The 14818-nt window shown below is 33.1% G+C and overlaps 1 protein-coding gene across 3 annotated transcripts; it reads left to right on the top strand.

Annotated features, from left to right (window-relative positions):
* The first annotated feature begins 4716 nt into the window (after positions 1 to 4716).
* Positions 4717 to 14539, top strand: LOC128163962 (myosin-10-like). Of its 3 annotated transcripts, none has more exons than XM_052827659.1 (2): positions 4717 to 5280; positions 12606 to 14539. In XM_052827659.1, the coding sequence occupies exons 1-2, from the start codon at positions 5236 to 5238 to the stop codon at positions 14442 to 14444; spliced, it is 1884 nt and encodes a 627-aa protein (XP_052683619.1). In that variant the 5' UTR covers positions 4717 to 5235; the 3' UTR covers positions 14445 to 14539. The 3 variants fall into 3 exon arrangements, with proteins under 3 accessions (XP_052683619.1, XP_052683622.1, XP_052683620.1); XM_052827662.1 differs by lacking the exon at positions 4717 to 5280 and adding an exon at positions 7894 to 8043; XM_052827660.1 differs by lacking the exon at positions 4717 to 5280 and adding an exon at positions 9918 to 10070.
* The last annotated feature ends 279 nt before the right edge of the window (positions 14540 to 14818 follow it).

Raw genomic sequence — 14818 nt, 5'->3', positions numbered from 1 at the left:
AATTTTTTTTTCAAAATACTATTATTATTTTTTCAAAGTGCGCTGGAACAGTGTCCTGAGTGATCATTTTGTCAATACTTCTTTGTGACAGGAAACAAAAAAAACCTTAATGGAATTAATAAATTAAGATGCTGTTGAGTGCTGAAAACGGATTACCAGGTATATAGACACTGATTGAAGTTAAAGAATTATGTTTCAAAAGGATATGCATTTCATGAATAAATTAAAACCATCAATCGAAATTTTTTCTTTTATATCTTAAAGTGACGAACTTTTACGTTGTTATCTGTATTGTGAAATTTGAGTGACTATGAAATATTTATTGTCGAATGTCTTCTTCAAACATTTCTGCTTTGTCAAAGATAATAATAAATCTCACAATGGCAAAGCATTTAGGTTTTTCAAGCTGATCAATCGAGTGACGTCACAGATTATTTTGTTTACTTGTTTTGGAACATTCGCAAATTCTTGAATTTCTTGAAAAAAAATTGCAAGGTTGGGTTAATAATACTTGCCACACTAGCATTCCAAAGGGTTAGAACTATATTTAAATGTCATTGTTTAAAAGTCAGAAAAATATGCAATTCACTTAATCGCAATTCAACATAGTTAATTTTTCTGGGTTTTTTTCTGTTTTTTTTCTTTGCTGTTCTTTTTTTGCTTAATATATTTCTCTGTGTAACACAATGCGGTGACAGTTTAACGATTCGCGCTTGCATTACATTTTTGCTTTTCATTATACATGAAATTTTTTTACCAATTCAATATCATTTTAAAGCAAGGTTAAGTATTATTCTAAAATATAAACAAAAACCCTCCATCTGTATTTGAAAATTAACTGAATAAAGTATTAATTTGTTACTAGTACTACATGCTTCTTACAAAGATAGCGGTTCTTAAAAGAATTACATTTGCTGCGTATAATATTTGTATATAAGGGGGGGGGGGGGAAATTAAATCATGATGCCAACAGCTATTTTACCAATATGGTTATCCCGTACTCACTAGACGTTAGATAACACAAATTATACTGTAGATTCCTAATGAAACGCGAGGAATTACATATGATATCCGCGTAAAATGGTGAGACGCATATCTTGCGATTTTAGAATCTTGCTTTTATTTTTATTTTGCTGTGAAATCATGTTTTTAAATACATTAAAAAACGCCTGTAACATATACATGTATCATACCTAATGTATGCAGTATTTTAATGATGGCGTACACTGTAGATGATATTTTACATTACACAACGGATTAGTTTAACTACGGTTCGCCAATGTACAACTATACTCTGTCCCAAGATATCCTTGATTCATATTTAGCTTAATTACTTGTATTTAGAAAACCCTCAGGGTTGAAATGATGTTCATTCAAAATATGAAAAATGTACAAGATTTCTTCTTTGCAACGCCCCCTCTATCTGAGCATGTTTTACACGGCGGTAACGTTAAAAAATTTAGCAAGGTATTCCGAGTGACTTCCGAATGGAGAAAAGATGTAAACATTCCCCGTTTTAAAATCTCCATAAGAAACCTATTGTTGTTCCTGTAAACTTTTATGAGAGAAAAATGATAATGTGTCAATGAAGATATCTTGGAAATTTTCCCTGTCATCAATTTCAATTTCGCTTCTTTTACAGGTATGTGAATTTGTATTCAAAATCGGCTTAGGACAGTTATAAATCAATTTTTGGTGTTGTACAGACTGGAGGGTCTATTTCACACCTTTGTAAAACCTAACAGATTTAACATGGTATTTTATGTATTGGAGAAGTACATTAGAGATGGCTAAGGCTAGTATGCTCTTTAGGTAATGTTCATAAATGAGCGATACAGAATTTCATAACGAACATTTTAATGGCTTCATAATTTTTATCTTAACAGTATTTGTATAATTAGTATACGATAAATCGATTGATTAAACTTCGTTAAAAAACATAATTTATGTTTAAAGGGACTTGGACACGATTTGAGATCAAACATTTTATTTTTGTTTTTTATGTAAAAAATGGTTTACTGGTGCATTTTAAATGATTGACCAAAATATTTAATGTCAAAGTCAAGTTACAAGCGAGATACAGAGGTAAGAATTGGTTGTTATGTAAACAAAGCTCGAGTCTTATAGTTGTTTACAAAAAATGTAATGTAGAGAATTACCATTTCTTAGACAATATGACTTGTAAATTTTTTTAAACTAATTCAGTATCTTCATAAATACTATTTTCAACAAAAGAAAGATACATTTGATTGAAACTTACACCAATACAACACATATGTAAAAAATGACAATATTCGAGCTTTGTTTACAAAACAAAAAATTATTAACTCTGTATCTTGCTTATAACTTGATATTTGACTTTCAAATTTTGACATAACATTATAAACTTCTATATTTATCAGTATAAATATTGAAAATGGAAAAATAAAATTTGAACATTTTAAGTCAAATCGTGTCCAAGTCCCTTTAAGTGGAAATTGATTTTCTTTGCTTTTTCTTCATCGAATATGCAACGTTACAAGAAAGATAACTTATAGTGAAAAAAATACAATAACATTTAAAAGCAAGCTTGATCAAATGCAATATGGAAAACATTGCTTGAATATCTTATTTACATTAACTCATGTAATTTATGTATGTCATGACTATGTAATGCTTTGTAAGGATTTTAAAATAAATTCTAGAAATCGAATTATATTCATTTTGGTGAGAATTTGGTAATTTGACATTATTTATAGAAATCAGAAAAGGTTGTTCTTTTAAAATCTAATATTAGGCACCAATTTGATATCATAATTGCTTCGACAATCCTAGAAACATTTTTCCCGGAGAACACAACTAAGTTACAAAAGTTCTTTTAATTTTTAGCAAACTTTTTTTTTAAGTACATTTTTTACTTAAGAGTTATTCCCCTTTTTCTGTTGTATGTTGTATTCATCGACCAAATTCATTTAATACAATAGCCACTAAACCTTTGATGTATTTCCCTATGGGGATAACTTTGTTGATTCTGTCCATCCTCAGTTCTCTGTCTTTTTGTTTGTCTGCACCTACCAGCAATGGAAAAACAAATTCGGCATTGTTAAAATGCGTTTATAGTTAGGAAAATGTACATTTATTGAGGAAAATAGTGACCAAGAAAGTAATCTTTCGTTCTTCAGCTCACCTGAGCTGAAAGCTCAAGTGAGCTTTTCTGATCACCTTTTTGTCGGGCGTCCGTCTGTCCGCCCGTCTGTAACTTTTCACATTTTTTACTTCTTCCCCCGAACCACTGGGCCAATTTTAATCTAACTTGGCACAAAGCATCCCTAAATAAAGAGTATTCAAATAAATCTTTAAAAATCATCTTCTCAAAAAATATTTAACCAAAAAAGCTGAAACTTGTGTAGAAGCATCTTTGATCAGATAGCATGGACTTATGTTTGTTAAAATCATGATCCCAAGGGGTAGGGTTGGGCTACAATGGGGGTTGATTTTTTTTCAATCTTCTTCTCAAAAACAATTTGGTAAAAAAAAATTAACTTGTGTCGATTGGTTCTGATGAGGTATGTAGACTCAAGTTAGTCAAAATCATGATCCCCGGAGGTAGCGTAGGCCACAAAATTATATAAAAATAAATATTTTTTTCACTTTTCTTCTTAAAAATCATTTAGCCAGAAAACTGAAAGTTGTGTGGAAGCACCCTCTGTTTCCGGGGGGGAGGGGGGGGGGCAGGGTGTCGGCACAGTGGGGGTTCATTTGTTACATATTAAGAATCAATGGAGATGTTTTTCTCTTACATTTCTTCTTAGACAAAGTTTTTTGCTAGACAAGCTGAAACTTGTGTGGGAGCATTCTCAGATAGTGTAGACTGAAGTTTGATATGAATCATGATCCCCGGGGGTAGGGTGGTGCCACAATTTGGAAGTGGCGGTAATTTTTACATAATTAGGACTATAAGATAAAAATGAAGATCTTCCTTTCCAAAACTGAAATGAGAATTTTTTGTTATTTAATATAAGAATATGTGCAAACTATATTAGGTCTTTTTAAACAAGATATGGTCTACTTGATTCTCAATACAAGATATTTTGTTCTGATTCCATGAAGTTGATTTAATCAATGTTATGTCAGGTGAACGATGTGGCCTGTGGGCCTCTTGTTATACCCGTAAGCTTAAAGGGCTACTGTGAAAGATGGATATACATGTATTTGTTTTTCTCAAGATATTACAATGTTCAATATTTTATGACCTTAAATATCTCTATTCTTTGTGTATTTGCTCTATGTATTTACATAGTGCAATACAAACAGACACAGGGAGTTTAAATATTAATATTTAGAAAATGGACTTATTGATGCAGTTTATTCATACCATTTACTTACACCTACCAACATGCATTCAAAATACTAACAATAATTAGAAAAGAACGAAAGAAAGTTGGAGAGAGAGAAACTTAGAGAGAGAGAGAAAGAAAGAAAGAAAGACGAACACCGTTGCTCAGCTGTTAACACTGCATCTGAGGACATTTAAACGTTCGGGTATTTAAAAGATTAAACGGAATTACACTTTTTATGCTTAACATGATAAATATACACTTTAAGTAAAGCCAGTCTATACACAAGGGAGTAATTAAATAAACACGATAGGATAATAACAGGGCCTTGACAAACGGAATATTTCACAGAAGTTACAATTACATGTAAGGGTAAACTAGTACAGTACACATGGTAGTTCACCATCACAGGGAAAACTTCAAACACACGAACCCGGAGAGCAATATTACCAACTGGATTTGTGGAAACAATCTTATATTTTGTAACACAGTTAGATTCTTTAGACGGGTCCTGGAAAAAAAAAATTAATCACAACGTGTCTGGAAAAGGATTTGAATTATTGACATGGATTTCTGGAGAATGAATGTAATAATTCACTATTGAGTATTTGGAAATTTCGAACTCTGCATGTGTCCGATCAATTGAGGCTTATTGTTTGGAATTTCGATTTCATCGAATTGAAAAAAGAGAGTATATGCAAGGTTAGCGTGGTTCCCGTAGAACGTTCTTAACCGAGATTAGGGAACATGAAGTAAACATTGCCCACGACTCGATGAATTGATTGTACTGTTAAGAAACTTCAGATATCGTGTTGAAGATTAGATAAGAACGCTCTGAAGGACAAAAAAAAAAGAAAAAGTGGGAGAAAAAAAGAACTGAGTTCGTGTCGTGTTTTATACAAAAAGCTGTGGACACATAATGTTCACCAACGATGTATCTTCGGATGTGGAGAAAATCCTGCAGGTAAAAGTCGATACTCTCTCTCTCTCTCTCTCTCTCTCTCTCTCTCTCTCTCTCTCTCTCTCTCTCTCTCTTCTCTCTCTCTCTCTCTCTCTCTCTCTCTCTCTCTCTCTCTCAGACACGAAATATTAAATAAAACTACAACAAAAGTGATCAACATTTTAAATTTTCAACAGTCCTTTAAAAATATGTCATCATGATATACCCCATACGCACATTTAATCCCATCAATTATCTGTTCAAAACATATTCGTTGAACTGTGACTTTAAAAAATCAAAAGAATATGCAGTCAAGAGTAACATTGTATATGTTTCTCTTTTATAAATTGGTAAAGACTTTTATAACGGTGCCTTATTTTCTACTGAAATGTTTAAATTGACTCGGCAAGTCAGGTCCCGCAATCATTATTAAAGCTCTTTCACGAATCGATTGCTTCTCTATACCTTCGTTTGCCATTCTTTACAAAATTGATTTTACTATTGTATTCTATCGATCCCGCTGAATGACTTTTGTAGATTTTTCACCATGTGAGAGAACAATGAAAAAATCATTTGTTCTCGTTATTCTGCAGTATTTGTATGTGTTTGTGTTTTGAACTCCCAAAGCATACCAAAATGGAACTATACCTTCATGATATTATGTTATAGATACAGTTACAATGTACAATGTACATATGTAACTACTCTAAATCGAACGATTCCATGTTAATCTATAATGAACTATTCCTGTATCAATCCTTTTCATTAACAATTATTACACGTACCATTAATTTTCCCGCCATAAAATCACTTCAAATAATGCAGACAAGGAATGTGAGTATATTCTTTGAAAATTTTGCACATCATACACGCAAAATCAATAACGCGACCTCTTGATTCCAATTCAATTCAATTCACTTTATTGCGTAAGACATAAATCTTATTGCATTATTTAAATGTTTTTAATAGAATATTTACAGCGTAGCGCAAGGACTTTGGTACTTGTAACAATCGGCATACTGGCAATAATACATGGAACAATAGATATGAAGTACAAATGTATAATATCAATATTTATGGAGAATGTACAACACATTAATTTAAAACAGCGGTTGTTTGAATAGAATATCAATCATTACGTAATATGAGGGCATGTTGGCAAAAAAATTTTCCTAAGTTTCAGAATATTTTTACATTGTTTTACACATAAAAAAGCTGTATAAGTTTAGACATAGACGGTTTTTCCCAATAGTATTTTTTTAATTTCTTAACTGCTAACAACGTAGTACTACATACATATTAAGACAAAGTGATACTCATCCTCAAATTCGGATCTGCAAAACACACATATTCTGTTATTACGCAAACTATTTCTAGGGCGTCCACTTTCTATGGCTAAATTATTTTATTATACATTCTAAGTTCACTAAGTTTTTGTTGTTGTTTTTTTTTTATTTTGTAAATACAAGGAATGGATTTCACCAGATAATATTGTAGTGAAAAATGGCCAATATTCTTTGAACATGTTCATATGATAAACTATTAATATCTGCGATAATCATAGATGTTGAAAAAATTTCAATAATTCTTGCTTTTTAAGTAAAAAACTGGCTTTTGTATAACTAGGTTGTCTTAATACCAGATGAAGCCTAATCCAATTTTAAAATTCAAAAACATACATTTGATTAATATAGCAAATGAATCTATTTTATAGCGTACATGTATATCGATATTAAGCATGCGGGGTATTTAAGGTCTTGAAAAGTTACAGATTCCTGCTAAATCGAACTATGATTTATCTTTTTTTCTTAAATAGGAAATTCGTGCGTAAAAATATCTTTTCAATTCCAATTTGTTGCGTTCCAACACAACGGATATTGCAAAAAAACTAATCTACACCGCATCTTTGTTGAATAATATTTCGTACCTAAAAACATATTTAATTTCACTTTAATAGTTTCTAATCATTTCCTTTTTCCGATATTTTCTTGTTTTCTTTCTTTTGTAACTTATAGCACTGTTAATACCAGAATTAATAACATTACGTCTGAGCTTTTCCTTTCATGCATTTCTCAAAATAAAACCATTTGAGTGTGATTTATAGCTTACCAATGAAACATTCGCATTTTAGATCGATTTATAGGTATCAAACGACACACATATAAAGATATAAATTTTGATTCGAGAAATGGGCTTTGGCATAAGACAGAACTTGAAAAGAACTGCTTAAGATTGAGAAGCATTGTAGGCAACCGTTATAATGCTAGACGCAATGTAATTAAATAGGTCTATTAATGTCTACGAAATTCGAAGGGGTCCCCTTTTCCTTATAGACCCAAAGAATCTTAATAGCAGCGATTAAACATTATTCATCTTCATAAAATGAAAACTGATATCAATCTCTGTATATTACGATTATTGGTCGAATATTTAAATAAGACATCACACCATTGCAGGTATTTAACTCATTATCACTTATTTGTCATCACGTGCGGGTTTTTTTTTTTAATTTAAATGAGGTTGCCCTTGGGAAATGACCCAAAGAGATATTAATATATATAAAGGATATCTCGTTTAGTCAGTATATATATAGGTTGACCCGCGTACTTTAGAGTATCATGATCCACAATTTAATTGTTGATCATCTCATAATGAAGAAGTGTTAATTCTCCTCGAGTCAATCAAACCTTTGTTCTTTTCATGGAACTATAACACTAATAAGCGTATGGACAACGACATTTTAATCCGTTTTTAATCCGTTTTTTTAAGATTAAGGAAAGTCATCAGGTAAGAGGATCTCCATTTTGAAATTAATTTAAACATTACCAAAATTTGAATATACCTAATTCTTTTTTATCAAAATTACGTTCGTATGATCACATTTTTTAATACACTTAATCGTAGAGGGTTTTTTTAAATATTGTAGATTATCTGTATATATTTTCATGATTTGACTCTATTTCGTGTATAGGTGTAATGACGTTGACTGCCACAAAGCAACCCCCCCCCCCCCCCTCTTTTTTTCATTCAGAATTTTTTTCATCTATATTTCTACAAAAATAATTCCTTTAAATTCTAAAGTGTGCGATGAAGTTTTTCAAGTCCGTTGTGATTTTACAGCACCACAAAAAAAAAATTAAATCGGTTTGTTTTATTTTTCCTACTTTTTTATCGTCAGGGAAATACATGTATAAATAAACTGGTCCTCTACGCTTGATTCAAAGGGTTATTTGGATATCTATATTTAATTTAATATTTTTAAAAAGGTTAAAAACGTATCAGTTACTGTTTTTATGAGACAATCCAATCGTGATAAATTCTTACCTTAAAATCAACCCCGATAGTTTTATGACACCAAGCTATAAGTTATATGTATATAAGGTATCATCAAAAAACTCTCAAACCTTCAAGCATGTTTTCAAAATTTCCAGCTTTGAAAAAGAGCAGAATTTCAGCTTGCCCACAATGTTTTGTCAATTCTTATGCACTTCTGCAAGAAATGATGTATTGGCTTTTGGGTAGGATATTCATGTAGATTTTCTAAAATTAAGAATAAAATTAATATGGAGATGTGTAATGTGTTCTAGACCTAGAAAAACGAGGAGGTGGGGCAAAATAAATCATTAAGCCATTTTATGCAAACCTTTTAAATTCGTAAACAACTCTATCCACCCATTTCGGTTGTATATGTGAATTTGATTTTTAAATGCCTATGGGGGTATCAATTACACCTTTAAATACGTCATTATCGTTTAATTCATTGACTTATATAATACGTTCTAATACCCATATCATCTTTTTATATTCTACTTTGACTCCCCTTTAAAATATATTTTTATTCTACGATCGAGGCTATAAAAATGTATCTAACCTTTGCATACTCTTGCAAAGGACGTCGCTTTCACATAAAATTTAATAGGTTGATCTATATATTTAAATGTAAAATGGGGGGAGGGGGGGGGGGGCATAAAATCGGGCCCAAAGTTTGTACCTATCAGTACATAAAAATATGTTGAAATGTTTTCAATCCACGAACATTTTCACACACTGCAGTCACGTATAACTTAATCAGATGACACTTGGACGATAAAACGGTGTCCTTTGTTCAAAGATCAACTGTCGAGTAAATCATTATTTCTCTGCAACAATACGCATTCTTTCAAACGCTTTGAAAACCGCTGATCGGGACAAAACGCATAGAAGACGTTTGGTCGCGGGCCTTTGATATCTGAACATTTTAAATACCGTATGCAGGCAATAGGTGGGCGCATGAGTTTGCACAAAAAACAAAACCCGCTAAAGTCATCTAGAACGTTTGTTATCTGCGGGAAGTGATCGTAAGATTTCCACAAAAAATTATTAAATATTTTTCTCGTAGTACATATAAGTCAGGACGTTTTGATTTACCCGGCCCTGAAAAGACAGTTGATTCATGTTAATTAATTATTACAGAAGTACTTCGAGTGCCAATTTGCTGTTGACAATTTAGGAACCTTAGATTTGTAAACAAGCTATCCGAGCAATGCTTTGTTCATTTTTAAAGGAATATCCTGTGTTTTCAAATTTCGGATTAATGTGATGACACTAACGGGGATCTTGTCATAAACAAATAAGGGCTCTAGACCCTAACTGGAGATTTTCAGTACTTGTGTATTAAGTCTAGTACAATGCTGAAAATTGTACTATTATTGATGTACTATACATAACGGAGAAGAGAAACTCGACCATTTTTGAGACATGTGAATGAAGACAAATTGAATGATTTGATACACAAATCTAAAACAATGGGTGAATATCTTGATCCAGAAGATGAGGTAATCAGATTGATTTTTGTCGATTGTATTTTACCGATTTGTGATAAAAAAAGATGTTATTTGTTTGTTGCCATTATTTCCTCCAAAGAATTTTTTATAATGCACGGTGTAATGAATTTAAATTCTACGTGAATTTTTATAGCGGTTGTATGTAGTCAGATATTCTTGACTAGTTCTTAGGGTATGTATGCAGAGACATGAATATAAAGGATTAAGAATACACGTGGACGATAATAAGGTTATTTGAAAGATTTCTGTTCAACTACTGGCTCTTTTAGGTTCGGTATTGCGTGTACATGTATGTGTGGTTTCCGGTTTACTAAGAGTTTTTATTTTGAGAAGGCTGGGAGCTTACATGCGCGGATCCAGAATTTTTTTTCCAGGGGGCGGGGTTGAGGGATAACTGTATTTTTCGAGGGAGGGGAGTCCGAGTGTGGACTCGGGACTCGGACTCCCCTCTCAAACCCAAACTAGATCCACGCATGGGCTTGGTTACTGCATGGTCTTTATCTTTTTTCAGTATCCAATCCTTATATGAAAAGAATTGAGATCAATGGTTTTAATGTTTGTGCATTATTGCATACTATTTAATTATTTGCAATTCGTGACTTTTGGAAATGTACTGATTTTGGAGGTAGAGTTTTGAGCAAGGAAAACATAATCTGCGATATGCAGAAATTTTAATACTTTAAGCGTTACACACGCATAATTTACAATGAGAATTAGAAATATATGCTGGTTTCTGTGTCGCATTATTCTTTGTTTTGAAACAGTACAATATTTAATTTCAATGTTATCAGCGTAAGTAGCTTACAATTTGCTTTAAGAGCGTTAACAGATATTTGATAAGGTTTTATTTCAAGAAATATGACAAGCTCTCATGTCTCTGATTTTTTTTTTACAAATCCCACACAAATTAAATTTACTTCGTTACAAAACAAAATAAATCTCATATAGAAAACGTGATCATATAAAAGTTATGGGCCTGAGTGTAATCTTCAGACATTGTTAATATCCTAGATTATAGACTCGAGCGTGCGACGTCAGCTTCTTGTCTAATTTTGGTGTAAAGATGTTGGAACACCATGAATTTTAATTTGAAGTACCCATCGTTGGTCATTTATCATGTAAATTCTTTTATCCTTTATGTTTTAGAATCATAGTATTATTGTCCAAAGATTCGCGATTTTCTTATTTTTGCTTTTTTCGCGAGCAAATTTACACCGCAAAATATTCAAATTAGAAGAAAGTATAACGGAATTCTTCGTTATTAGAAACTTTTTAAATCGGAAAAATGACGTAAATGTCAAAAAGTGATACAGTTTTTCCAAATTTCTCAAATTTTGTGACACGCAATAAAAAAGGATATAAAAGCAGCTAGAGGTCTCACAATGTTTAATCGCCATATCCAATGACCTTTTTGCACTGATCATAATTAGATTCAAGAACTGAAGCCTAATACTGTCTGACACTTGTGACGTCACATAATAAAACAAATAACATCATTGTAAAAACAAGAACGTTATCTACAAATCAACAAAATATACTTATCTATACTTATACAGAAAGAACTTAAAGGCTTCAAAATTGAATTATTCAAAGAACAAAACCCATAATTGTGTATTTAGTATTACAGAGCGTGAATTGCAAGAAACAATTTAATTAAATTATTAAACTATGTCATTGCAAAATATTAGTTGATAAAGAGAACATAAATTCAGATCATATGCATAGCATTTGTAGTTTGAAATACTTTTTTGGATAAAAATAATGAGAGAATATGAAATGAGTTTGAGCATTATTACGGGCGCTTCTACCAATGGTACACCTTATGATCATGAGATTCAGTTTGAACACAAAGAAATTAACGTCAACAATAGGACTGTGTTTGATTAGTTAGTGGGGATTTCTCTATTGCTGTCAAAGAGTTTTAAAAGTGTATGTAAACATCTTAAACGTCACAAGACTTCATCTTGAAGACAAACTTGACGCTTTATACATGTAAAAACAATTTATTGACTGTTGAAACGTGCAAATATTTGAGTTAAATCAGAGAGAGAGAGAGAGAGAGAGAGAGAGAGAGAGAGAGAGAGAGAGAGAGAGAGAGAGAGAGGAGTTGTGTCAGTGGTTTGAAAACAATATTCGATTATGTATAGATATAGAGACAAAAAATTGAATGCTTGTTACCGCGGTATCATGATTTTATCTTGTCTACTGCCCTGGCTGAACGATTTATCCAATTTCCTCTGAAAAATGAAATAAAATCAGAAAAGTGTAGTTCATATATTATTATTAACAATTTTTTTGTAAAAAAGAAAGTCATAATTTTCGGGCGTTGTCACAGTTCAGCTTTAAATACTGCAAATAAGCATTGGAAAATAAATTCATTGCAATATTAATTGCAAAGTAAGAATTAATCACCAGTTACTATTAATAATCACTGTTCTTTCATACACATGACTTGTACTTATATATTTCCTTAAGGCTCGTTGAGTAAGAACTGTATACTTACTGAACATTCTCTCTCGTTTTCAGACCCACATTCTTGGAATGGAGGGTGCAGGGACCAATTCTCCGGAGTCCGTTCTCGGCCAAATTACAGCTTTTGAGAAACTCCTACGCCATGCGATCTCCCGCTTTTCAAAGGAACGCTTATATAGTATGTTACAAGTAGCAGCTGAAGAACAGAGGGCTGCCAACCCAAGCCTGCCTCGAGGCGCCAAGACGGCAGCGGAGGCAAAGAAGCCATCGACAGCGCCGACACTGAAACTCAAGTCAATGGATCAGCTTCGCCAGTCTTTAAAACCGTTGATGAAAAGAGAGGAAAAGAACGTTAAACTAAGCGACAAAGAAAGGCAGGCGTTAAAACACCTGGATACTTTTGAGAATGACTACAAATATCTTGGCAACTTGAAACGCCACTTCGACGATAACATTCACTCCGTGCTGCTCAAGGATTACTTTGATCCTGCCGACCGACCTAGACGTTCAGCCTTAAAGGACCGCGCAACAGACAGCAATGATAAAAAAGTAACCCCGCCATCCAAAAATATCAAAGGAAAAAATTCAAAACGAGGTTCTCAGCCAACCGAAGAGGAGACCAAAACAGCCGAGATGCAGAAATTGTTTGCAATTGTTACGCAGTTGGAAGAACTTGAAAGAAAGTGGGCCGGGTTGCTGAAAGATCGTGAGTTAAACCCAGACGATTTTGATCCAGATAGCAGTCATGAACTTATGACCTTCAGTAATTATTCAGCGTTTGAACCTTTGTTGCGACTGGTTCCAGATGCATTTGTTAAGTGTTACAATGCCATAGATATGGCAAAAGAGTGGCTAAATTTAGCTAAATCAATATACGGGGATAGACTTCCACTGAAAAGCAGAGTCAAAGAACAATTGCCAAAATCTCGCGAAAATACATTATCGAAATCTCGTGAGCCCAGCATAGTCTCCCAATCTCGCGAGAGCACCGTTTCTCCAAAAGAACAACCACCTAAAACCCCAGAAGCGCCCAAAAAGCAACCATCTCCTGATCCTGAAGAAAGGATGAAGGTAGCAAACGAGTACGCACAGCAAGCGAAGGAAATCAAACAAAATATACGAGATATAGGTGAAGTCATTCATGAAAACGAAATCAAGTTGGAGACTTTGAATGAAGAAATGCAGTCTTTAGAATCACGGGAAGGTCGTATCGACGAACTCACCAACAATTTCGAGCAAGTAGATTCAAAACTTCTTCACGCTCAAAAAGAATACAACACGTTTCTCTACGAACGTCAACGAACGATGGAGAACTTGAACAATGTCAGAAGAGGGTCCGAGGAACATGGCGAATTGGTGCATAAAGCGAATGAGTTCAACGCCGAGTTAACAAAACGCCAGTCCGCCTTGAAAATTCTTGAATACAAGAAGAACGTTGTCCAGGAAGACTATCTGCTTGAGTTGGAGCTACGGCCAAATTTCATTCACTTTCTTGGAGATATGAAGCAACAGATAGACGATATCAAAACAGTAATTAAAGGTAAACAGACAGAAAAACAGGAACTCGAGAAGCAACTGGCCTTACTGAAAACAAACACTGAAAAAATCAAACAACAAATGCAAAGGTATATCGAAAGTTCAGAAGATTCGGAAAACCTCACTCGGCAACTCTCAAGACTTACCAAAGAGATAGAAGACGACTTGAATAGTATCGAAGGAATGGAATCGGAGAGGAGTTTTGTGTCCGAATCCGACGATGTGGATTTGTCTGAGTACATCACGGGTTTCAAGCCAAACACACCATCAGTGAAGGGAAACAACTCCTCCAACACAAAACGTGATCAAGTGACATATCATATACAATCCAGAACGAAGCAGTCAGTAAAAACATAACAAGTCTCAAATTAGAGATGCTCACCATCAAAGTTGGTCAAAGATTTAATGACTAATTTAAAAAAGAAAATTTAATTATATACCGGTAGTAATTGCATGAACAAATGTAGTGCAGTAAAATGGGTGAGATGAAAATAAAATACCATTTAGCTACATGATTTTCTTTTCCATCCCATTTACGTGTTTTACTTATTTTTAATAAAATAAATTAGAAACTTACATGTTTGAAACATATTCCATCAATATTTCCAATTTCCTCCTTTAGTAAGGGAGAATTATCCGTATTACCCTTAATTTTATGCATTAATGTAATTAAAAGGTTTCTCGATGCAGATGTTTTATATGTTTTTGAGAAAATATTGTGTCTGTCGAAC

This window comes from Crassostrea angulata, chromosome 9 (genome assembly GCF_025612915.1).
Source record: "Crassostrea angulata isolate pt1a10 chromosome 9, ASM2561291v2, whole genome shotgun sequence".
Lineage (NCBI taxonomy): Eukaryota > Metazoa > Mollusca > Bivalvia > Ostreida > Ostreidae > Magallana > Magallana angulata.
This window is presented reverse-complemented; position numbering and strand designations above follow the sequence as displayed.

What these genes read in the sequence shown, in the direction of transcription:
- LOC128163962 (XM_052827659.1), top strand. Translation starts at nt 5,236, where the DNA reads ATGTTCACCAACGATGTATCTTCGGATGTGGAGAAAATCCTGCAG. An exon ending in ATGTGGAGAAAATCCTGCAG is followed by an intron (nt 5,281 to 12,605) that starts GTAAAAGTCGAT and finishes TCTCGTTTTCAG; the next exon opens with ACCCACATTCTTGGAATGGA.